Source organism: Ambystoma mexicanum, chromosome 13 (assembly GCF_040938575.1).
Source record: "Ambystoma mexicanum isolate Mex_15411 chromosome 13, UKY_AmexF1_1, whole genome shotgun sequence".
Classification (NCBI taxonomy): domain Eukaryota; kingdom Metazoa; phylum Chordata; class Amphibia; order Caudata; family Ambystomatidae; genus Ambystoma; species Ambystoma mexicanum.
In genome coordinates this window covers 510998302-511021769 of record NC_090938.1, presented here as the reverse complement: position 1 = coordinate 511021769, position 23468 = coordinate 510998302, and the positions used below count along the sequence as shown (strand labels likewise).

General features: G+C 46.1%; 1 protein-coding gene across 5 annotated transcripts in view; it reads right to left on the bottom strand.

The window, feature by feature from the left end:
• Positions 1-17213: 17213 nt before the first annotated feature.
• LOC138521404 (serine-rich adhesin for platelets-like) overlaps positions 17214-23468 on the bottom strand; it is a 282350-nt gene continuing 276095 nt past the window's right edge. For all 5 annotated transcript variants that reach the window (XM_069634193.1, XM_069634192.1, XM_069634195.1 and 2 more), the window contains 2 exons: positions 19190-19398; positions 17214-18096 (listed from right to left, as the gene is read on the bottom strand). In XM_069634193.1, coding sequence (XP_069490294.1) covers positions 18027-18096; positions 19190-19398 — 279 coding nt within the window. In that variant the 3' untranslated portion in view covers positions 17214-18026. The remainder of the gene's footprint in view (positions 18097-19189; positions 19399-23468) is intronic.

The window sequence follows — 23468 nt, the reverse complement described above, 5'->3', positions numbered from 1 at the left end:
AAGCCGAAGGGTAAACCCAACTCGAAAACAACACCCGACTAGCCCTGCTAATAACTCTCTAGGACTCTGCATACCCATCACCCAACCCAGATCTTCACCACAAAACACCCGAACTACAGGCACTCTGCCAACTCTCCAGCCAACATGCACATGATACATCCGCACACAAAACATCACACACTGCCAATCAACTAAAACCATACCAGCACACAGGGACTGATTTTTTCTGAATTGAAGCTACCAACAGCACATCAAAGCTCTCTTGCACCTCAATACTACTAACTAACCACCCCAAACCTCTTCCTTTTCAAATCTGTCTGAGCGCCTAGAGACCATGTAAAATGGCAGCCAGCGGTGCGCAGTTCAAGTCACAGTAACCTAACATAAATTATTCCAATGTTCGATGCTGAATGCATATTTGAGCAAGGTTTCATACATTTTCTACTGCATTACGTTTTTCATGCAGGCCTTTTGTCAGTTTTGGATATGTTGCAATACAATGCACATTCTCTACAACGAAACAAGGACTACATTTGTGTAAATTAGTTGAGGGTTGGGTTCGTTTTTGTCTACTGGACTACAGCAAGAGGAAAAGCCAAAAAGGTTTGGCGAAAACACATTGTGTGAGAATGTTTTATGCATAGGGAGACTGGAATCATTTGTAAGCCAAACAATCAGCGCTCGTTGCTTTTTTAGAATAAAAGCAACAACAAAAAATAGGATCTTGCAAAGATACATTTATTAGGCTAACTTACATCCAAGACGGCAAGCTTTCAAGACCATACAACCCCTTTCCTTCAACAGTTATTATAGTATAACTAAAAACGAATGTTTGTTTATATGTAAGAACAATTTGAGTATAAATGAACACAGAAAAGGAAGAACTAGGTTTGCATTTTATAGTGATTAAAAGGTATAATTTCTGCAAGATCCGAGGTCTTTTTGCCTTAAAAAAAATAAATTATATATATATATGACAATGCATTACTTACCGTAAAAGCATTTCTGATGGTTGTATCTGCTTAGATTCACATGCTGTGCATAGGTCCGACATCCAGTGGTCACTGCGGAGTATTGCATTTTGTTTTTCGTAGTCGAAAAGGGGACGTCGACAAGGCGTGTCTGTAACACTATCCCTATAGTGACGTGCGTTGTACCCACAATCCCTCACGCGTCGAGGTCCCTCTGTTTGTATTTTTCTGCCCTGAGGGAGCCTTATAGACGTGAGTGAGTACAGAAAAGAGAGATATAAAGGAAGTCTATGTTCCTTCCATCCGAGCGGGGAGGAAGGGTGGGCGCATGTGAATCTAAGCAGATACAACCATCAGAAATGCTTTTACGGTAAGTAATGCATTGTCTTCTGATGTTTGTTAATCTGCTTAGAATCACATGCTGTGCATAGACTAGCGAGCAGTACCCGGAGTTGGCGGTGGGTTATGAGAAGGAACAGTAGAGAAAAGATGTCTTAATACTGCCTGTCCCACCTGGGAGTCAGATCTAGAGTGTGCATCTAGACAGTAGTGTTTTGTAAAGGTGTGCACAGAACTCCAGGTAGCCGCTTTGCAGATGGACTCAAGGGGAACATTTGCAATGAATGCTATGGAAGCCCCAGTGCCTCGAGTGGAATGTGCTCTTGGCTTGAAGGGTAGTTCTCTCTTAGCAAGAGTGTAACAGAGAGTGATGCATTGAACAATCCATCTAGATATAGTGGATTTTGAGACCGCATCTCCTTCTCTTCCTGCTGCCACCGAGACAAAGAACTGATTAGTCTTTCTCAGTGGTCTGGTTCTTTCCATATAGAACATGACAGCTCTGCGTACATCTAGTGTATGCAGACTTTTTTCTCCCGAGCTGGAAGGGTTTTGAAAGAACGTTGGTAGTTCTATAGTTTGGTTTACATGAAATTTCGAGATGAATTTAGGTGCAAACCTTGGGTGTGTGCGTAGAACCACTTTATTTTTGTGAACTGTTACAAAGGGGTCTAGTACAGAAAGAGCCTGTAGTTCACTTACTCTCCTAATGGAGGTGATAGCTATTAGGAAAGCAGTCTTAAGGGTGATATCTTTAAGAGTTGCCTTGTGCATGGGTTCGAAGGGAGGGCCCATGAGTTTGGAAAGTACCACATTTAAGTCCCATCCGGGAGCTGGGTTAGCTATCGGAGGGTGTATCCTTTTTACCCCCTCCATGAAGGCTTTGATAACTGGTATCTTCCACCACGACACTTTAAGTTGGGAAGTGGTGTATGCAGAAAGTGCCGCTAGGTGGACTTTAATGGAATTGAATACTAAACCTGAATCCAGTAAATGGGTCAAGTATAGAATAATGTCAGTAGGAGAGCAGTCAACTGGGTTGATGCTAGTACCTCTACACCAGATAACGAATCTTTTCCATTTGCTAGAATAGCAGTGTCGAGTATTAGGTTTTCTGGCTTCCCTGAGGATGTCCATACATCTCTGTGGGAGTTGTAAATGTCCAAATTCTATGATCTCAGGAGCCAGGCTGCTAAGTTCATGGTCTGAGGGCATGGATGCAGTGTCCTGCCCTTGTCTTGTGACAGCATGTTGTACGGGCAGGGAAGTTTCACTGGGGGAGATAGGGACATCTCCATCAAGTGAGCGAACCAAGGTTGCCGTGCCCACATTGGGGCCACTAGTATCATGGTAACCTGCTCCTGGTGCATCTTGTGCACCACTTTGTTGAGAAGGGGAGTCGGGGGAAAGGCGTAAACAAATTTCCCTGACCATTGAATCAACAGACCGTTCCCCTTGGACTGGTTCTGGGGGTACCTGGAGGCGTAACTTTGGCATTGTGAGTTCTCCAGGGTTGCGAACAGGTCTATTTCCGGGAATCCCCATTGCGTGAAGATGTCTAAGACGATGTCTTCGTGCAATTGCCATTCGTACTCTTCGGGCAGGGGGAAGTCTCTGCTGAGTTTGTCTGCTAGCAGATTGAGTTCCCCTGGTACATGTTGTGCTAGTAGGAACATGTTGTGTTTGAGAGCCCACTTCCATATATTCTGGGACAGCTTGGACAGTCCTGGAGAGTGAGTGCCCCCTTGCTTGTTGAGGTAGTACATGGCTGTGGTGCTGTCTGTGAGGACCATCACTGTCTTTCCTTGTAAGTGTTCCTGAAAGGCTTTCAGTGCTTTGAACACCGCTAGTAGTTCCAGCAGGTTTATATGCTTGGATGCTAAACTCGGAGTCCACACTCCGTGTGCCGTTTGATGGGATAGGTGAGCCCCCCATCCTGTAAGGGATGCGTCTGTGGTTAGAGTGGCTTCCACTGCGGGTGTGGCAAAAGTTTTCCCTAATAACAGGTTTTCTTTTGTCCACCACCGTAGCGAGAGAACCAAGGCCTGCGAGACCACCACTAGATCGTCCCATTGTCCGCTGGCCTGACACCACTGGCTGTAGAGCCACTCTTGCATTGGGCGCATGCGCAGGCGCGCGTGAGGTACCAAATAAATACATGACGCCATCATCCCTAGCAAGCGCATTGCTTTGCGTACCGTCCCCTCTCGGCCTGCTACATAATGGGGAATTTGAAACAGCATGTTTTGGACCCTCTCGTTGGAGGGGAATACGAGGCCGTCCCTTGTTCGAATTAGAGCCCCTAGGAATTGTTTGGTTTGGCTGGGGTCTAAGCTGGACTTCTTTTCGTTGATGGAGAAGCCCAGTTGGGACAAAAGGTCTACGGTCTTTTGGGTATTGGAGAAGCATGTTTCGTAAGAATCCCCTGTTATGAGCCAGTCGTCGAGGTAAGGGTATACCGGGATGGATAATCTGCGCAGGTGGGCCGCTGCCACTGCCAGTACTTTCGTGAATACCCTTGGTGCAGATGCTATCCCGAAGGGTAGTACTCTGAACTGGTAGTGTTTGTCCTCTATTTTGAACCTGAGGTATTTTCTGTGCGATGTCAACATTAAAATATGAAAGTATGCATCTTTCATGTCCAGTGTTGTCATGTAATCCCCTTGTGATAACAGTGGGATTACCTCCTGTAAGGTCACCATACGAAACTTTTGGGGTTTGACAAATATGTTCGCTGGGCGCAGATCTAATACAGGGCGCATGGTTAAGTCCTTTTTGGGTACAAGGAAGTACACTGAATAAATACCTTCTGTTACCTGTGATAGGGGGACGGGCTCTATAGCTTCTTTCTTCAGTAGTTCTTCCACCTCTTGAAGAAGAATGGAGAGGTGTTGCGGTGTCATGCGCCGGTTCCGTGGGGGTTTGTACTTCGGGGAACCGTTGAACTCGATGCAGTATCCGTGGGCTATGGTGGATAATACCCAACGGTCTGACGTGATTCCCTCCCATGCTGAAAGGAACGATGTTAGCCGGCCCCCGACCGGTGATGCATGGGAGGGGACCCGAATTTTCGGGTCATTTGCTGGTATTGGGCGTGGAACCTCTGGGGCTGGAGCCACGACCTCTTCCTTTGCCACGGCGTTGGCCTCTTTGACTGAACTGGGTGTTACCCTGGTTGGTGGGCCAGTTGGAGCCAGAGTAATATTGTTGTTGTTGGTTCTGCTGCTGTCTTTGGCCACGAAAGGAGCGTTTATTACCATAGCCTCGCCTGTTAGGGGGCCTAGAAATTTGATCAAGAGTTTTGATGGTATCAAACTCTTTTTTAGCATGTTCTAGGGCCTCATCTACTGCTTTCCCAAACAGATGCGTCTGTTCAATGGGTTTATTTATGAGGGAGGCTTGGGTTTCGGGCTTAAAACCTGAATTGCGTAGCCAAACGTGGCGCTTGAGAAGTATTCCCTGCACTAGGGAGCGGCCAGCCGTCTCAGCGGCATCTAGGGAGTTTTTAACGATGCCCTGGTTTACCAGTGTGCCCTCTGATATTATAGCTAGCAGGCGAGAACGCAGAGGTTCAGGTGCTTCCTCTGCTTCGCTGCGCAGCTTGTTCCACTGTGCATCTGCGTAGCTAGCTAAAAGTGAGTTGTTATTAGCAATTCTAGTGGAGAAGGCGGCGGAGGTCGTGATTCTCTTCCCCAGTGCGTAGAGTTTTTTGCCTTCTTTGTCTGGAGGTGCTTCACTAGTGGATAGTGGCACCCCTGCTCTTTTTCTTGTGTTGGTAACCACAAGGGAGTCCGGAATAGAGTGTCCTCTGATGTATAAAGGGTCAGAGGATGAAGGGCTGAAGAGCTTTTCTATTCTAGGGTTGACCCCTCTTACTAGAGCTGGGTTAGTAAGGGAAGGAGAAATTCTTCTTTTAATAGAAGCCAGGAGAGGAATAGATTGGCTAACAGGGGCTTTTTCTTTGATGACTTTTTCTACAAAGTCGATGTCTGGAAGAGTTTCCCCTGTATCAATCTCAAAATGCGCTGCTGCCTTGCGCAATAGTGCATTGAGGGAAGGTTGGTCATCTATGGGAGAGGAGTTCCCATGTGAATCCTTGAGAGGAGAAGGGAGAAAGGCATCAGGGTCTGAATGTACTGATGGGGATTGCCAAGGCTGCACTGACGGTGAATGCCAGGGCTGCGAGGTAGCTGTATCCTCTTCAAACCCTGTAGGAGTGGTGTAAGGATCTTCTTCGAACCCCTCTTGCTCAAGTTCTACCTCTTCTTCTCCACCCAAACACTCCTCATCTTCTTGGAGGTATTGCTCCTCCTCAGTGAGGTCAACCAGCCTAGGAATCTTGACTCTAGGGTCATCCTGTGGCCATTCTCTTTGTCTTTTGTGAGTGGGTGGGTCTTGGTTTCCTAGAAACCTTTCCATTTTCTCCATGCAGGAATGGAGTCTTTCAAGGGTCTCATGGGGTACCCCTGAATAGTCTAGAGGGGGAAAATTAGTGTTTTCGCCTTCGAATCGTTTCGAACGCTCCCACAGCGTCGACGAGAGGTTCCCGTCTCCTTCTGAAAAGCCTTCAGGTAGTTCGGAAGCGTCCTTTGGAGAAAGGGGCAGTTCCTGGCTACTTTTGTGTTTTTTCGACGCGGTATTCGACGTTTGTTTCGTCGTCCGCGTACGTTCGTCTTCGGCGACAATTCTCGCTAGGCTCTCGGCCACGATTTTGTCCGTCGAGGGCTTTGGTGTCGACGTTGTGTGCGTTGCGCGTTGTACCTCGACGGTCGCTCTATGGAGCGTTGCGTCGGATGTTTTTGGGGTAGCGCCCGTGTTAGACGGAAGCCCAATCGCTGGTCGCGGCTGCGTTTGCGGGTGGGGCTTGTGACCTTTACGGTCTGCGGTAGACGCCGGAGTGCCCTGCGTCCCCTTCGGCGCTGATGGATCCTTCGTTCTCGACGAAGAAGAGCCGTGGGTAGTGTGTTTAGCCTTATGGGGTCTGTGTGCGTCCTTGTCGCCGGGGTGTTCATCCCCATAAGCAGGGCGTGAGCCGAGCCCGTCGGGGCCGGGGACGGACGACGAGGAGCGTGAGCGCTCCTTCTGGGGGTTCATGACTTCCGTAACGGACGTCGAGTTATCGCACTCCTCGTCACTTTCAGTAACAGCGGCAGCGGGTGAGGAAACTGACTTCGACATCGCGTAGTCTGCCCACCTCTTAACCCTACGTTCTTTAAGAGTCCTGGGTTTTAAGAGCTTGCAGGCTGCGCAGCTGTTCTCTATGTGATCGAGGGGTAAGCAACGATTACAGAGCTTGTGCTTATCTTTCCAAGTATATTTGCCCCTGCAGCGTGGGCAAAACTTAAATGGTGTCCTCTCCATAGCTGAGGCAATAATAGCTGGCGATAACAACCCCAAGGGAAAGAAAAGGGAGAAAGAAAGACATTCTCAAAGAGAAGAGACAAAGTTCTAACCCCCACTCTCCCTACTGTAAGTTGGCCGTCGAGGCCAGGCCACGTGTTCGGCAGCGCCGAAGGATCTCCTCCGCTCTTCCTCTCCGTCGAAAATAGTTCGGCGGAGAAACAGCTTCACAGCTAACGTCGAGGGGGAGGGATCGTTACCAGTATATTAAGTTATGACAAAAGGACCGAGGTCCGTGGTAAGTATAGCAATGTCTCTCTAGGAGCTCCGCGAAAGGCGACCAGAAACTGGGCGGAAAAAAACAATCTGAGGGACCTCGACGCGTGAGGGATTGTGGGTACAACGCACGTCACTATAGGGATAGTGTTACAGACACGCCTTGTCGACGTCCCCTTTTCGACTACGAAAAACAAAATGCAATACTCCGCAGTGACCACTGGATGTCGGACCTATGCACAGCATGTGATTCTAAGCAGATTAACAAACATCAGAAATATATATATATATATATACACACATACACACACACACAGAAAATAATTCACCCTGGATACGCTTGTACAAAATATTATGGGGGCTCAATGCATGGTTGTCTTAAAATGGGGGGTGGGGGCAATGAAGCTTTGGACTTTGTCCTTCATGTTCTTTTAAAGTCCAAGTTATTTTAAAATTGTACAGCATTTGGGTGTTCCTGTATATGCATGACTTGCAGGGACTGTGTCAAGGATATGCCGATTATCCCGTAGGGAAAAACGCATTGGCCAATTGCGGCGCATAATGTAATGATCGGAAGGAGAAGCAAAGCGTCAGGAAATGTCCAGGAAGCTTTGCTCTCTGAAATGGACAGTAGCTCCTCATAAACGCGAAAATATTGGAAAAGATAAACAAGAAAAAACATGTCTGGGTTCAAAATGAATGTCACAGCAAAGTCTACTGAAGCACCAACCAACGCTTCAGTGGTCCCTTCCTGATGCAGTGGACAAGTGAACAGAAGAAACTTCACTGTTGACCATTTTGAGGGTCCTCAAAGCCAATAGTGCTCTACAAATTGAAAGGAAAGAACCCATAGTGTAGACGAATTACTATGAATAGCCTCAAGTCAATTTGTGTGGCAAGTGACACAGTTTGGAAAAAACAGGCGAAGACAAGTGCTGCAACTGTTTCCCCCCATCCGTGCCATTTTCAGCTGGCTTCTCCCACGCAGAGCAGGCATGGAAATACTCTCTGCGTTTCTCAGAGTTTCTGCCTGCATCTCATTTTAATACACGCGGAGGAGCTGCAGTCTCCATGTATTCTAGAAGCTGAAGAAAGCAGGTAGAATTCATAGAAATGTGCTGTTATGCTGGCCACTGTGCAGGTAAAAGCTGGTTGACATTACGGATTGTTTCTTGGTGTTGATGCGGGCAGTTTGAACATGGCCAGTTGCCGATCACCTCTCTTGGGGCCATCACATACCTTCCACACAGTTAGGGGTGGACTGGCCTATAGGGACTCCAAAGATTTCCAGGTAGGCCTCTGCTCCCTGGTCCTCTTTTGTGTGGTAATCTATTTTATTTCCACATGTTCTCATAGGAAAAGGATCCGTCTTGCTGAAAATGTGTAATTTGGGGCCATTTTCAAAATTATTTGCAGGGCCTCTTTTGGTTCCTAGTCCACCCCTGCACACAGTGCCCAAGCGAGTGGCAGGGGCATCTGAAACCTAAGTACTTATGATAGTGGATTGAGAGGACCTGTAAAATGGAATGCGGCAGTGTGTCAAGCGCATGGATCGAGACATAAATATCCCAAACAATCTCCGCAGTATCAGCTTTTCCGTATCCTATTCTCTACACCCAGACACGCCCCACATTACGACACTATGTTCGGTAGCTGCCAGGGCATTACACGCCTGTGTGAAGGTTATTGCCCAACAAAGTCACATAGTGGCACTGTTCCCACTGGCCAGTGGTTCACAACTAGACACTCCAAAACCTACTAAGAATTTCCTTCTCAACTACCCTCACTCACGGCACACGCCTCAGAAAGCAAGAGAAAATCCACTCACTAACGCTCCAAACTGCACATCTCTCAAACCCACTCATGAGCCCCACCAACTATCTCATGCATTTGGCAAGTCAAACACTGGATGTCTCCCATCTGGCAACAATATGCCTCCAGTGTACACAACAAAATACACCTAGAAAAAACAACCATTAGTTAAACCTAGTTCTGCACATATCAACAACTGAGCACAACACCTGTCTTTATCCTCTTTCTCCCCTAACCAACCCACCCGCTTTCCCTTTCAGAGCCACAAGAGCGCTTGTGGGCTATAAAAATTGCAGTGGCACATGGTACAAATCAACATAACATGTGTGGGTCTCTTTCTAGGGGAATTTGTGTCGCTAGCACTTGAGGTAGGTGTGTCCAGAGGGGTACCTTTTGTGCCAATAGCGCAGCAATGCAATGGGCAGGACTGTGATATTTAAGTTGTTTTGGAGAGGTGTATCATTCTGATTTTGGATGTTTTTTGGGAGGAATGTTCGATTGCCATGTGTCGGTGTTTAGTCCTAAATCATACTGGGGACGACAGAGGTGAAAGTGAACAGTGGAGTGAAATCCCACTAGGGGAGAATACCCATAGGGAAACATAGGAGTAGCAGCTGGGAGCAAAATCGCAACAGGGCAAAAATCACAGCGGCACAAAATCACAGTGGGAACCAAGGAGCACAGCTCCAGAGGGGAACCATTAAAGTGGGACACTTGCAATCAAATCACAGCACACAGAATCATGGTGGACACATGGGAGCAGTATAGGGCAAGGAAGTATGCAGACCATTGAGCAGCATAGGGGTATACCCAATCAGTGCAGCCTCTTGACGGGCACATTGCTGAGCCAGGCTACAGGAGTGTATGTTCTGCACAGATGCCCTACGACTATCAGTGCCCATATGCTCTCTGCTCCTCCCTGGGACGGGATGGACGTGGGGGGAAAAAGTTGAGACATGGCACTTAGAAGTCAAATACTATTTAGATATAAGAAAAACATCTACAATCACCTCACCTTGCCTCCAGGCTCAGCACTTAATGCCTCTTGCTTCACAACAGGAGACATGTGGTGCCAGCAACATCTGGGTTGTTGTTATTTGCCCATGCTCTGCACTGCCCTAGCGCCATCATCTCCTGGCTGCACCAACGGGATAGCAGCAGGAAGAACCCACACTAGCAGCCCGTCTCTGCTTGCCCCATCCCTTCCTGCTACAGTGAGGGAAGTGATTGCAAGCCGAACTGTCCTCACTCTGGCTGCTCCCTTGGTCACTAGGGCAAGAATTCCTCCAGGAGATGGGGTGGCTAAGGTTACAAGTAAGGGGGAACCTTTCCAGGTCCTTTCTCATGATTGAACACCCTTCACTGGTCTGGATGGAATACAAGACAAGGAATAACATGTACAATAGTCCATGAATGCCACATGCATTGCCTGACCAACCAGATATTTTTCTCGTCGGTAGCATTGATTTGGCACCAACATGTGCCAAAACCAAAATGACCCCAGCAAATATCCTGATTATTAAGTCATTTTGCCACACGATTCAGCTGGAACTGGGGTGGACATGGCGGTGGAAGACGGTCCATGCCTGGAAATTGATCAGATTAAGGGATCTGGTGCATGGACTAAATATCCAAACTGAGGTCTTTTAACATTGCCAAATCAGTGGTGTGTGATCTAGGCTGCTGCACATGGTGTGCTCAGAGCAACTCGTATGCTCAGAGCAGAGTCAGCAAGATCCTTGAGGGCAATAGACCAGGCCAGGGAGTACGAGACGAGCTGACCCGCTAGATCGATACCACGAGCAGACACTTTGGGCTGACCTGACGGACACTGGGATTTCGAAGGACGATGGATCGGTTTCCTCCCCCTTCCTCATGCTCTCGGTAAATGGACGACTGTTGGGCACCCAGAGCTGTAGAGCCATGAGGGCTACATGAACATTTCTTTAACTGATGCCGGGCGCCCTGGGGATTGACATATTCACATGTCTTAGACCCTCATGGGCCCGAATAGCCACCTGTGGGAAGCGCTGATCCTCTCCTTAATTTCCACTGTCAGTAGGGCGGCAACACTACTCTAAACATCTAAATTCTTACTTGCTACTGCTTGGAGGCGACAGTCTGAACATTGCTGTGCCTTCACCCCATATGAGACACTAGGTTCTCCTTCAGATTTCCATCATTGCTGGCACCTCAATTCTCTCTCTCTGCCACCCCTGCACCCCAGAAGGGGCCAATACACCTTCAGGACATATCCTACACTATGCCATGACCAGGAACAAAATGTGCAAACAGCCCACTAAGTATAATGGAGGCTTACGCTTTCCCACCCGACCCATGAAATTCATTCGAGGGCGTGGAAGAACCGATGGCAAGTGTTAATGACCCACCTGAATTGCCCTCAATGAAGGATATTATGCAGGCCATATATGACTCCAGATTGACAACCTGGGGATCAACATCGTTCTCCTTCAACAGGACTTACACATGGTCTCCTCCAATATGGGGGAGGTGGAGACTAGAGTGTCAGACATGTAACCCGCAATCACTACTATCAAGATCCAACTATCAGATTCCTTACACAGAACCAAGATCCTGGAAGATGGTGGAGGAGGCCGAGGGAAGATACAGGCGAAATAACATCTCAATCTGGTGGGCCCCACTGGACTTTCCAAGCTCTTCCCAATCAAACGAGTGCACTGGTCCCACCAAGGCCCCCTCCGTCATGAGTCACACCTAGGCTGATCATTGGCAAGATCCTCAATTTCCGAGACAGTGGGCCTCATTACAACAGCCCTGCCAGTCTGGTAACAACGGTGCCGTTAGGCTTACTGGCACTGTTGTTACCGGGCCAGCAGAGTACAAGTCTGCAGGCTGGGTGACTTTCCGCCCACCAGATCTGACCTGGCGGGCGGAAAGGCACCTGCCCGCAGACTTTGACGGTAACACCGGCAGCATTATGAATGGTGCTGGTGTTACCGTCTTCTGTTATACAAACAAGGAACTGACCTTATCCCATCAAAAATATTTATCTTGTTACACACACTGTTTTGTCCGTGTGGTGCTCTACGAACAAAAGGCTTAAGACTAGTACGCCTATGAAACAATAAATGTTGAACCCAAATACTCTGGATATCTAATTAATTTGATATCTCAGGCTACCCCGGAGCATCGAGTGTTGCTGCCTTGGAGCAAAAGACAATATATAGAGAAAATTACTGTGATAGCTTAGTGGCTATTTATTAATTGTACAGTTATTGTTTAACAAATAGACATGATCTCCCAAAGGAGCATTTACAAAAAATGGTACTTTCAAAAACAGAAACCATGATCATTAAAGTGCACAGTGAATTACATCGAATAGTATGGAACATACATTCTGGTATTTGACAAGAAATAGACATTTTCAAACAAGAAACCATCCACACAATGTGTAACTGAATCCACAGTCTATATAATGAGTTAAAAAGACAAAGTGAAGAAAAGAAAACAACAAAAAGCAAAATCCCAACACGTCCTGGTTGTGTGTGATAGGGCAAAGCAACCAAATGCGACCCCCACCAGAGTCTAATGTATTAGTGGCCACGGCCAAAGGACCAAATGTCAAGTCCTAGGGTTTGGAGCCCAGGGCATGTGTGGTTCCAAACCAATGCCAGAGGTCAGGTCCTCCTGGTGACTTGGAGGATCAGCTGGTGGGAGTTTATCAAGAGACCAATCCTAGGTCAACGTCAGTGGTTATATTCCTGCTGATTTTGAAAAATGGGCCGTATAGCAATTACGTGTCCAATAAGACGTTTCGGCGGGCAGTGAAGGCTACCTTCATCTGGACCTGCGGATGTCGCTCTGAACAGAGAAGAGGGGGGATGTAGAAAAGAAGCTCCAATGATCAAGGTGACCAAGGAGAGGGCCTGTGCAGAATTAGCACAGGTACTGTGTGGAACCGTGGTTGCAAGAAGCAGGTTCCTCCGTGGGGGCCCGGAGCCAGTTGAGCAGAGGGTGAATTAGAGACCCGATGTGTCAAAACTGGAAGGCTACAGACACGTTGTAAGTCATGTCAGGAGCCGGCGTGCGCGTCAATCAGTCAAACCCAGGGATGGGTGTGCAGTTGATGTGGAGCTTGCAGGTAAGTGGATCATTCCAGAGAAGAAATCAGAGTGTGGCTGGAGATCCCGTCTCCAAACGGCGTGTAGAATGAAGCCGTAGCTGTGAAGAGATTTCGAAGATGCGTGCCGGTCCGCATCCCGTGTCGCAAGTGATCTCACTCACACCCATCCCTGGGTTTGACTGATTGACGCGCACGCCGGCTCCTGACATGACTTACAGCGTGTCTGTAGCCTTCCAGTTTTGACACATCGGGTCTCTAATTCACCCACTGCTCGACTGGCTCCGGGCACCCACGGAGGAACCTGCTTCTTACAACCACGGTTCCACACAGTACCTGTGCTAATTCTGCACGGGCCCTCTCCTTGATCACCTTGATCATTGGAGCTTCTTTTCTACATCCCCCCTCTTCTCTGTTCAGAGCGACATCCGCAGGTCCAGATGAAGGTAGCCTTCACTGCCCGCCGAAACGTCTTATTGGACACGTAATTGCTATACGGCCCATTTTTCAAAATCAGCAGGAATATAACCACCGACGTTGACCTAGGATTGGTCTCTTGATAAACTCCCACCAGCTGATCCTCCAAGTCACCAGGAGGACCTGACCTCTGGCATTGGTTTGGAACCACACATGCCCTTGGCTCCAAACCCTAGGACTTGACATTTGGTCCTTTGGCCGTCGCCACTAATACATTAGACTCTGGTGGGGGTCGCATTTGGTTGCTTTGCCCTATCACACACAACCAGGACGTGTTGGGATTTTGCTTTTTGTTGTTTTCTTTTCTTCACTTTGTCTTTTTAACTCATTATATAGACTGTGGATTCAGTTACACATTGTGTGGATGGTTTCTTGTTTGAAAATGTCTATTTCTTGTCAAATACCAGAATGTATGTTCCATACTATTCGATGTAATTCACTGTGCACTTTAATGATCATGGTTTCTGTTTTTGAAAGTACCATTTTTTGTAAATGCTCCTTTGGGAGATCATGTCTATTTGTTAAACAATAACTGTACAATTAATAAATAGCCACTAAGCTATCACAGTAATTTTCTCTATATATTGTCTTTTGCTCCAAGGCAGCAACACTCGATGCTCCGGGGTAGCCTGAGATATCAAATTAATTAGATATCCAGAGTATTTGGGTTCAACATTTATTGTTTCATAGGCGTACTAGTCTTAAGCCTTTTGTTCGTAGAGCACCACGGAAAAAACAGTGTGTGTAACAAGATAAATATTTTTGATGGGATAAGGTCAGTTCCTTGTTTGTATAACAGCATTTTCGATGCCCTTAACCTGACCTTCCCAATACATAGGGCTTTCCCTCCAGTTCACTTGGTGTTACCGTCTTCCCCATTCCCATTGAGTCCTATGGGACTCGGATGGGGAATAACTTTTTCCAACGCCTGGCTTCAGGGACTGCCTCATTCACCATTTTCAGGTGCCAAAAAAATACACAACTCTGGAGGCAGCCTGCCGTTTTTACCGGCACGGCTACCAACGGAGTTGTAATGAGGCCCAGTGATTCTATCCTGCAAGCAGCGACGGTGAAAAATACCCTAGAACTAGAGGGTGCTGTGGTGGCAATATTTCCAGACTGCACCAGATCGGCACAGAGAGCTAGAAAGTCATTTGAATCTGCCGAAAAACAAACTGATACTTGGGCATAAAATATGCTTTATATTATCCCACCAACCTGAAAATATTCCATGAAGACCAAGCTACTTTCTTCACAGATCGCAAGCAGGAATGGTAATGGATTGAGACCAAATAGTGGTGCGGTCCGGAACACTGACAGGGCAGGAGATAGGCCACTGGCAATGATAAATCCCAGGCCGCTGTTGGAGCTGCATCACCCAAACATCGACGGGTGGATGAAGATGAAACGAAGAGCACCTCGTCGCCCTCATAATGGCGCTCACACTTGCCATGTGGAAAATAACCAGCGCAGACCCAAAATCACAAGTCCACTTCTATCCACAGGTGCAATATCGTACAGTGAATGTGACTTCATATAGGGGTATACTGCTGAGTATTAGAGGAGCTGTTCGTTTTATTTTGCTCCTTAGCCTCCACTATCACTTTACTCAGTTTCTAGTTCATGCTCGGGTGACAGATACACAGAGTTCACAGGATGTATGGGGTGGGGTATGTTTTGAGGGTAGGTTAGAGGCAATCAGTCATGGAGTGTTTTTCTAATATACGACTCCACAAACAGATTAGGAGGGGGAAAGGAAGTAAGATTGAAGGGTGGAAAGGTGTAGTGAGAGATTGGCGGGACAGTGACGAAGTGAGAGGATAACAGTTGTTGGGATCAGTACAGCAAAGGGTCAGGTGCGAGAGGTTGTGAAAGGAGTGTGTGACATGCAGGGCGAAAGAAGGCACTATTACCAGAGGCTAACCAACGATGGGAGAGAGAAAGCTAGAAGTTCCCTAGGGAGTCAGGTAGCCATCAATTTAGGGAAAACACCTGTAGTGGTAGTCCAAACGAGAAAGACAGATAGGGTTTACTGATGGGTAATTTACTAACAAGCTGGTAGGGACATCTGTGGCTGGGAGGTGGGACCCAGGCCTGGGGAAGTCGAGAGAGGAAAGGGCCGGCCCTAGCATCAATATTCCCATCCCATTAGGCCCTGAAGAACCAGAAGAAAATAACAGCCATTCTGACAATTAAGTTCAATAACCACCCTTGGACTTTTCTTAAGCGTAAGCGTGGTTATTTGTAACAGGCTGCCCTATAACAGCTTGACAAACAATACTGAGTGGGAAACAGAGGAAAGGTGGAAATGAAAACCCTGAGAAGGGGGAAACAACCACAGGAGCTCGGTGTAGAAGAGTGGGGAAGACACTCCATGTACAGGTGTAATAAGGATCATGATTTGACACTCCAAGTGAATTAAATAACAAGAGAAAGAAGCCAGTAGAGAAAACCCAGGAAAGGGGAGTTCCTAATATAGATAAAATCTTACAAAACCTAAAAAAGGTTGGATCTCAAGAACCTGATAAACCTAAGATGAAAGAAAAGCCTTTTAGTATCTGCAGGAAAATCATTATAAACATAACACTAAAGAGAGTAACTACTGATGAACAGTTGGGATGAGCTAAAAGAGCACAGGAAGGAAACTCCAAGAGTGTCATAGATCAGCCTAAGCCACATATTTCTCAAAGAAAGAGCCATTTTGTTTATTGACAATATAAGCAGGCAAGATAAAAACCCTGAGGGAAAGCCACAGCCAAGAAGGCACAAGGAGAAATGACCAGGAGATGAGGGACATTCGTTTGGATTACTTTAGTTTTTGTACTAGTGGCAGGGTCAGGTAGAGTTAGGTTTAGGACTGAGGACATTTACTTTGGACTTCCTGATGACAGACAAGCACCTTTAGTTAATAGGGCAGGGAACCCCCTCTAGCAATAGGGAGAGATAGGCCTTTTCTTTTTAATTTAATTAAAAGAAAGTAAACATGTCCAGAGTGTGTCCACTCCTTTTTCCGAACCGCCACAGTACCTACTACAATTACAATTTGGCAGTACTCGAAAATTAGGACATTCTGGCTTGAGGTGCTGTGACAAGCGTCTAGGGCACTCACACATCCTATCCCCTATGACCCGAAGTTCACTTTACTCATTATATAGGGAGAGACTTCCTACTCTGGGTATCAAAAGCTTTTCATATCAAATGCAATGATTGTTGGTAAGCAATATATTGCCATAAGATGGGGAGCCAGAGACCCATCCAAGCTTTCTAAGTGGTAAACAAGATTTTGAAAACGGCATGTCAATGGAGGAGCTGGTATATAGATCCTGTGTGTGACCTAACAAATTTACCAGGATTTGGGATAAATGGGGGAGTGTGGGCTAAATATTATCACTCGTTAGGCTGAGACATATATGTATGATTTGTGGTAACCAAAACGGTGAATTCTTTTTTTATGCCGCTGATCATTTGTTTGCTACTGGTTTATTCTTTGGATTTATCAATGTAGATTCCATTATTGTTTTATTGTATTGTTTTGCATGCGATTGTGCTTTTATGGTGGCTTTTACAAAAATAAAGCAAGATTGAATTAAATTGAATTGTTTTGCGGTATGTTACAAAGCTCAATAAAAGATTTGTTAAATAAATAAATGCAGAAGGCCTCATCTGAATACGCTGGACCGAATAGGGCCTGTAGGACCCCCTGCTCCGTTTGGTGTGTTCCATGTGAATCCCACCAGTAGAACACGGTGCACAGCCATTCTTGTGCCACTCACAACGTGCCCTGACTGCTAACAACGCCTGCTTCCCCTTACCCAAGGGATGCATTTGCATTGTGTCCGCAAAACCAATATCGCCATCCATCTAATTTTTCGTTCCAAGGCTGCCCAGATATGACATTTCACAGTTCTCTTGTTTGTTTTATTTCACAAACGTTTACACCAGAGAAAACATATTTGAAAACATACATATTTACAATGAGTAAGAGCTAATGTGTATGTATAATAATCCTTCATCGAGTGCCTAAATTATATTCTAGGAAGCCAACATGTTAATTAAGGACGGTACCCAGTCAGTCATTTTACCAAAAATAAAACAATGGTAAGCTTCACCGAAGACCATAATACCGAAAAAACACAGAAAATATTAAATATATATATATATATATTATATATATACACCTATATAGGGGGAGAGGTTAAAATGGGGCGGGATGGGGTTGCGGTGGAGTTATATGGCTAAAAAAACAAGGGGTTTGAAGGGACCCTCCAAATTACCCCCCAAATTAAAAAAAAAGTGGCCGGTATTTTGGCCGTGAAGAAATGTACCACTCTGAAATTTTGGTCAGTAAAATCACATATAACCAATAAGGACACATTGAAAGGATTAACAAAATAGATCTCATACGACAGCTTCATTAAAAAGAAACATTCCAGGCTTAAAAGGCAATCATGGCTCCTGCAGATTCAGTAGTTTAGCTTGCGATTTTCCTTAGTGCATAAAGGATGTCCTGTATCCATTCATCAGTTTGATTATGTGGTCTTTCCTAATTCACTGTTTTAAATTTACTATTGTACTCAACCGATTTTGGAACAAGATTAAGAAGAGCAAATTGTTTACATCAGTGAATGTCCACCAGTCAATAAAAACTGTGCACAACCTATAGAGATGGCATTGACTGAACAGCATGTTTCTCCCGACAGGCCGCCAGCTCACTCGATTCCCAAGAGCTTCAGCTGTCTACGAACAGCCCTGAGGTATTGGTGATCCGGATACCCGTTCCTACAGAAAGAAGAGATGAAAACACGTCTCATGAAGACATCTCGCACTAATAGACATCCATATGCAACATACCTTCCTCTTTGATCTAAAGATATATATTAGGAAAAATAAGTTGCAAACCCCCAATTGCTTACACGACACATGAGAAGAAAAAAGAATCATATTCGACTCTGGCACGACATGAATCTGTCATCTTGGATCTAAGCCACACAGTCATCTGCTAACAAACATGCTTGCGTACCATCATGTCCATGAGAACCTTCCCGACCAGAGAATGGGAGTGTTTCCTGAATTTGAACCCATTTATTTTTTACAGAGAGAACGTGGCCCTCCAAGCAGGTGTTTTTTCAACCAGCTGAAGTGTTTGTACATACTAACCTGGAGGAGGAGGAGGAGAGGGTGGCAGCGAACTGTGCATCTTCTCAGAGACACAGAAATGACTGATAAGCAGTAACAAGTGCTGCAGATAAGATTTCAAAGTCAGACACTTGCACTCCTTATTGTTGAAAGGTCGCAGTTTTGAGGTAGTAAAAAAGTAAGTCCCATTGCCAATGGTATTATTTTATGAGCAAGTAAAAATAGGTTTTTAACTGTAAAACCAAGCTTTTTTGTAATAAATATTTCTTTGCACCTGTTACATGTATATCTCTTTAGATGAGGCAGTTGTAATAGTAGAGTGTTCTCCTGTGGCACTAGGCGCAGTGCTGGTCCGAACATATGTTGGGTTTCCAATTTCTGGTGGTGGTATTTTGACTCTCTATTTTCCTTTTTTGGGAGTAGTTCTGTATTTTTAGGGGAGTCAAAGTTGCTGAGAACCCCCCTTAACTGTTGGGCTAATAGTAACTCTTAAATCAAACCAGGTAGCAGCTTGGATTCTTTTCACTAAATGGTCAACTCCCTGACAAACACCACACCCACCACCACTGAGACGAGTGGCCCCATGCGTCGCGCCAGACAGCTTTCCTTCATGTGAAGGCGCTCTTAGGATCTCTGGTTGCCAATGGGTAGTGGGGGAGGGAAGAGCATAATTTATGAAAAACACATGCGGTGGTCATTTCTCTGAGTGGAACATGGATTTGGAGTTTTGACATACCTGTGCCTTCCGCCGTCAATGGACGTTTTGTGAATAATGGCGTTCCAGGTCACTTTATCCCCGGTCTCAAACGACTGGACTTTGAATGTATGTCCTTTATCAAAGGCTTTCTTCAACAACACCAGTATCTTCTGACCCTCTCTGTTGTCGGGCAGGTACGCCTCAAACCGTCCACCTTTGTAGGGTCGTCCAGGATTTGGCTCTTTGACCTGTTAAAATAAATTGGAGTTTAAAAAGAAGTCAAGAAAAATGTTTAACCTTACTGTACGCAGCTGGCACACACATAACCACTTTTTCAACTGTATGTTTGGACAATTCTGGTACACGGAAAACACAAGAGCTTTCAGCGGCTGTATCGATGGAGAACCTGCAAGAGCCAAGATTGCCATAGTTCATCATGACTGGTGTCAAGGCCCCAGGACGGTTACATTGTTTGCATATACTCATACAATGCTGAAACTCAAAACCAGCCTTCAAATTGCACAGAATAGATCATAATGGGCAAACTACTTACGTCGTTTATGTTACACGGAGTCCAGGTCTTCCTTATTCAGGAGGTTAAGTCCTTGTCTCTAGCAAAGACAATTCTCTGTGTCCCTAAAATCAAACCCTTATCGGGTTGCAGTCTATCGTACGTCTGAACATAACCACCCCCTGTACCCGGAACTGTGTACCAAATAAGCATCCAAACATTGTCCAACTCGCCGATACACAGGACGGTCGGATGAAGGTCAGCACAAGGACTGTGATGTGATGCGGAAGAACAGCCGTGCAAGTAATGAAATGATTGGCAGCAATTTATCTGACCACTAACACCTCTTTTTCATAAGGATCCTTAAACAAGGATATTCCCATGCAGGGTAGACTTTGACCAGCACCACCACACACAAAACATAAGAAGAAACCAGAGCAAGGAAACCCCGAACCCCTGAACTGATCAGCAGACTTATAGATACAAAGGCTGGCTGAGGATTTGTGGGCCAGATGATCCAAGTACTGCACTGCTGAATCAAATGTCTAAGCATAGGCAGTTCCCACAGTGATGTAGAAGATTTGATTGTGCCTTGTCCCCTGTGGCTCTGATTGGGCGAAACAGCAAGCTTTCTAGCCAACCAGTGAGAGAGGAAGGACAGTTCTGACCAATCCGGGGGTGTAAAACATTACTGCCAAAAAGGACAAAAAAGGCCTTGCTTCTCAGCCAGTCAGGTGGCCAGAACTTTTGAGCCTCTATGGCTGGTATGAGTGAATACTCACTCTGCAACTAAATAAAGGCAAGCAGAATCCTCAGAATTAAATTCAAGTGGGTGGAGCCGAATCCAAAAGAATTGTGCACACTGCTCCCAGCAGGCAAAGTGCTCCGCTCATCCCAAAGGGAAGAGGTTAGAAGAACTTTAGGACTGGGGATATCTTCTTCAACCAATGAACAGCAACATGATTCACGAAGCACCACAGATTCAAATATTTACCATAGATTTTGTTTGTTTATTATTTGTAATGCGCCGGAATACCCTACGGTAACAGGGCGCAACAGATACAGGAATATGCGAAGCTTAGTTGCAGACAATAAAATATATACAAGGCATAAACACAATAATAATGAAAGTAAGCAGGACTATATACATATATAAAGTTAACAGTTCTGTGTCCAGTATGTCCAAGTGACCAGAGAGGGAGGCGGAGCCTGGCTCAGTATGTTTAGACCATGGCTGTCTTCAGCCAAGACATCATCTTGGAACAGAAGTTTTGGTAGGGTAACTCCATTCTGAGGGTGGGTGGTAGGGAGTTCCACAGTTTAGCCGCTTTCACTGGGAACCTGTTACCTCCTATGGTAGAGCGTTTGTAGTTAGGGACGGAGAGGCAGTCTCTATATGCTGTCCTTGTTGGTCTCAAGGATGTCAGTCTGTGAAATCTGTTGATCAGGTAGATGGGGGCCCTGTTATTGAGGGACTTGTGGGTGAGTGAGGCAGTTTTTAGGGAGATTTTGTCTGTGATAGGGGTCCAGTTGTTCTGCTGGCTGTCTGCTGTGATGTGGTGTGGTCTCTTCTGGAGATGCCCAGGGCCATTCTGAGTGCATTGTTCTGGAGGGTTTGTAACTTGCTAGTAGTGGCTTTGGAGGACCCAAGATAAAGGGCGTTACAGTAGTCTAAACGGGATAGTATGAGTGCTCTGGCCAGGGTCAGGCAACTGGTGTCGGATAGAAAAGGTTTGGCTGTACGGATCAATTTGCATGTGTAAGCCATGGAGGAGGCTAGTGAGTTCACCTGTCTGTTAAAGGTGAAATTGGAGTCCAGGTAGAAGCCCAATGTTTTGACTTCGTGTCCCACTCTGATCGTATTGTCATCAATTATGAAGGATGAGTAAGCTGGGCTTAATTTCTTTAGGCTGGCAGTGGTACCCAAGGTGATGAGTTCAGTTTTATCATCATTCAGGCATAGACCGTGAGTGGCCATCCATGCCTGGATGATGATGTAAACCCTATTCACCAAGGCCAAATCCTTTCCATAATCTCCAGAAAGCGGAAGGAGGATCTGGGTATCATCTGCATAATTAGTGAGTCTTTTGAAAGACGATCCAAGCAAACCAAGTATCCAGGGTGTGAAACCTCAATTAGCTGTTAGTTGATGGATTCACAGTAAAATAATAGACTAACAATATGTCAATAAGATGAAAATGGACAAACCTCTAGGCTTAAAATCAGAATATGGAAGTAAAACAACTTTTTTCCAGAAACAATTGTATGAAAGGCTGATACTGAAGAAAATCGGAATTGTACGATCGGACCAAAAAAAAAAGGTCAGACCGTACAAAAAGTCCAAAAAAAGCTACCATCATAGGTTCGACCACCAATGGTGGTAGCATTGTAGGCAAATATTTTTAAAAAAGACTGTGGGTTTGTCCCCCGCAACACCCCGCTCACTATACTGTGTGGTATAGTGAGCGGGGTGTTGCGGGGAACACCCCGCAGCACACCCGAAAAAAGGAAAAAAAGAAAAGGACCCTGCAGCGCCGGTTCCCGATCACAGAAGTGAAAGGGAACAGGCGTTGCAGGGAGACAGCCTGAAGAAAAGGTAAGTAGGGTTTGTTTATGTTGGGGGTGTGGGTGGGGGTGTGTTGTGGGTGTGGGTGGGGGTGTAGGTATGTAGGGTGTTTTGATTGTGTGTTCACATGGGAAATGTACGAACCTTTTGTGGTTCGTACATTTCACTTGTAAACTTTTCGGCCGCGGGAAAATCAGCCGCGGTCGGATCACGTACATCCAAGGAAATCAACTAACTTCCGTGTGGCTACCAGGATGGCAACTAAAAGAAAGAACTTGGTGGCTAACATGGACAAGAAAACATTTATGAAGCTTCAAAAAAGAAAACAAGTAGGCGAACATAGTAAGGAAGAGAGCCAGGGAGAGTGAGGCTACTCAAAAATAAGTGATGAGGGGGGAAACCTCACATGGAGTCTGAAGGTGTAAGGGAGAGAGAGGAGCTCTGGTAACAATGCTTTGGAGCCAAGAGGAGGGAAACATAGAAGCAGAAGAACCCCAGTGGTAGGGTGGTAGCACAAAGAAGGTGCAGAATACTTCTAGCCGGGAGGAGAGAGAGTAAAGGAGGTTGCATAAAGTGGAGCGGTGCAATGAGTGATAAAAAAGAGCAAAAGGAAAATCATTTGTAAGACAGACCTGAGCGGGAATCCAATAACAGGCCAAAAAAAGGAGAGAAACCAGGGGGGCACCCAAGGGAGGACAAGGTGCTATTGCGACTCCTCTGCATACCTCGTCCAGGTAGCGATTCATACAGTGGGTGGACATCCGTGGCCTCAGAGCCCACTGAGTCCCATCATAGGGTTGCACAATGTGAACTCGTCACAGTGTGCATGCGCTTTGAGTGCAGCATGTGTAGGGGTTTCAGTAGGTGTTGGGTGTTCTGCAAGGTAGAGCCCATCGCCTGCATGGGATCTACGATGTTTCCCCGCAGGCCAATTTCATCGAAGCACGGTTGACTTGGCCTGATTTCGGTGCTGCAGGGAAACATCTTTCCCTTTGTAGCACCACGTTCCCCAATGCAAGTGACATCCCTGCAACCCTATTTCCTCCTGACCCTACTCCCCCATGCCCAGATGTGTATCGGGCAGGGAATGACCCCATCAACCCCATCCCCCGATCTCATATTCCCCTGACCCACCGGCCATTCCTGAACACATATATACACACACAGGCACCCCACGCACACACATACATACACACAGCCATAACCCTCCCCAAACCCTTCCTTACATCACAGTCTGCCGC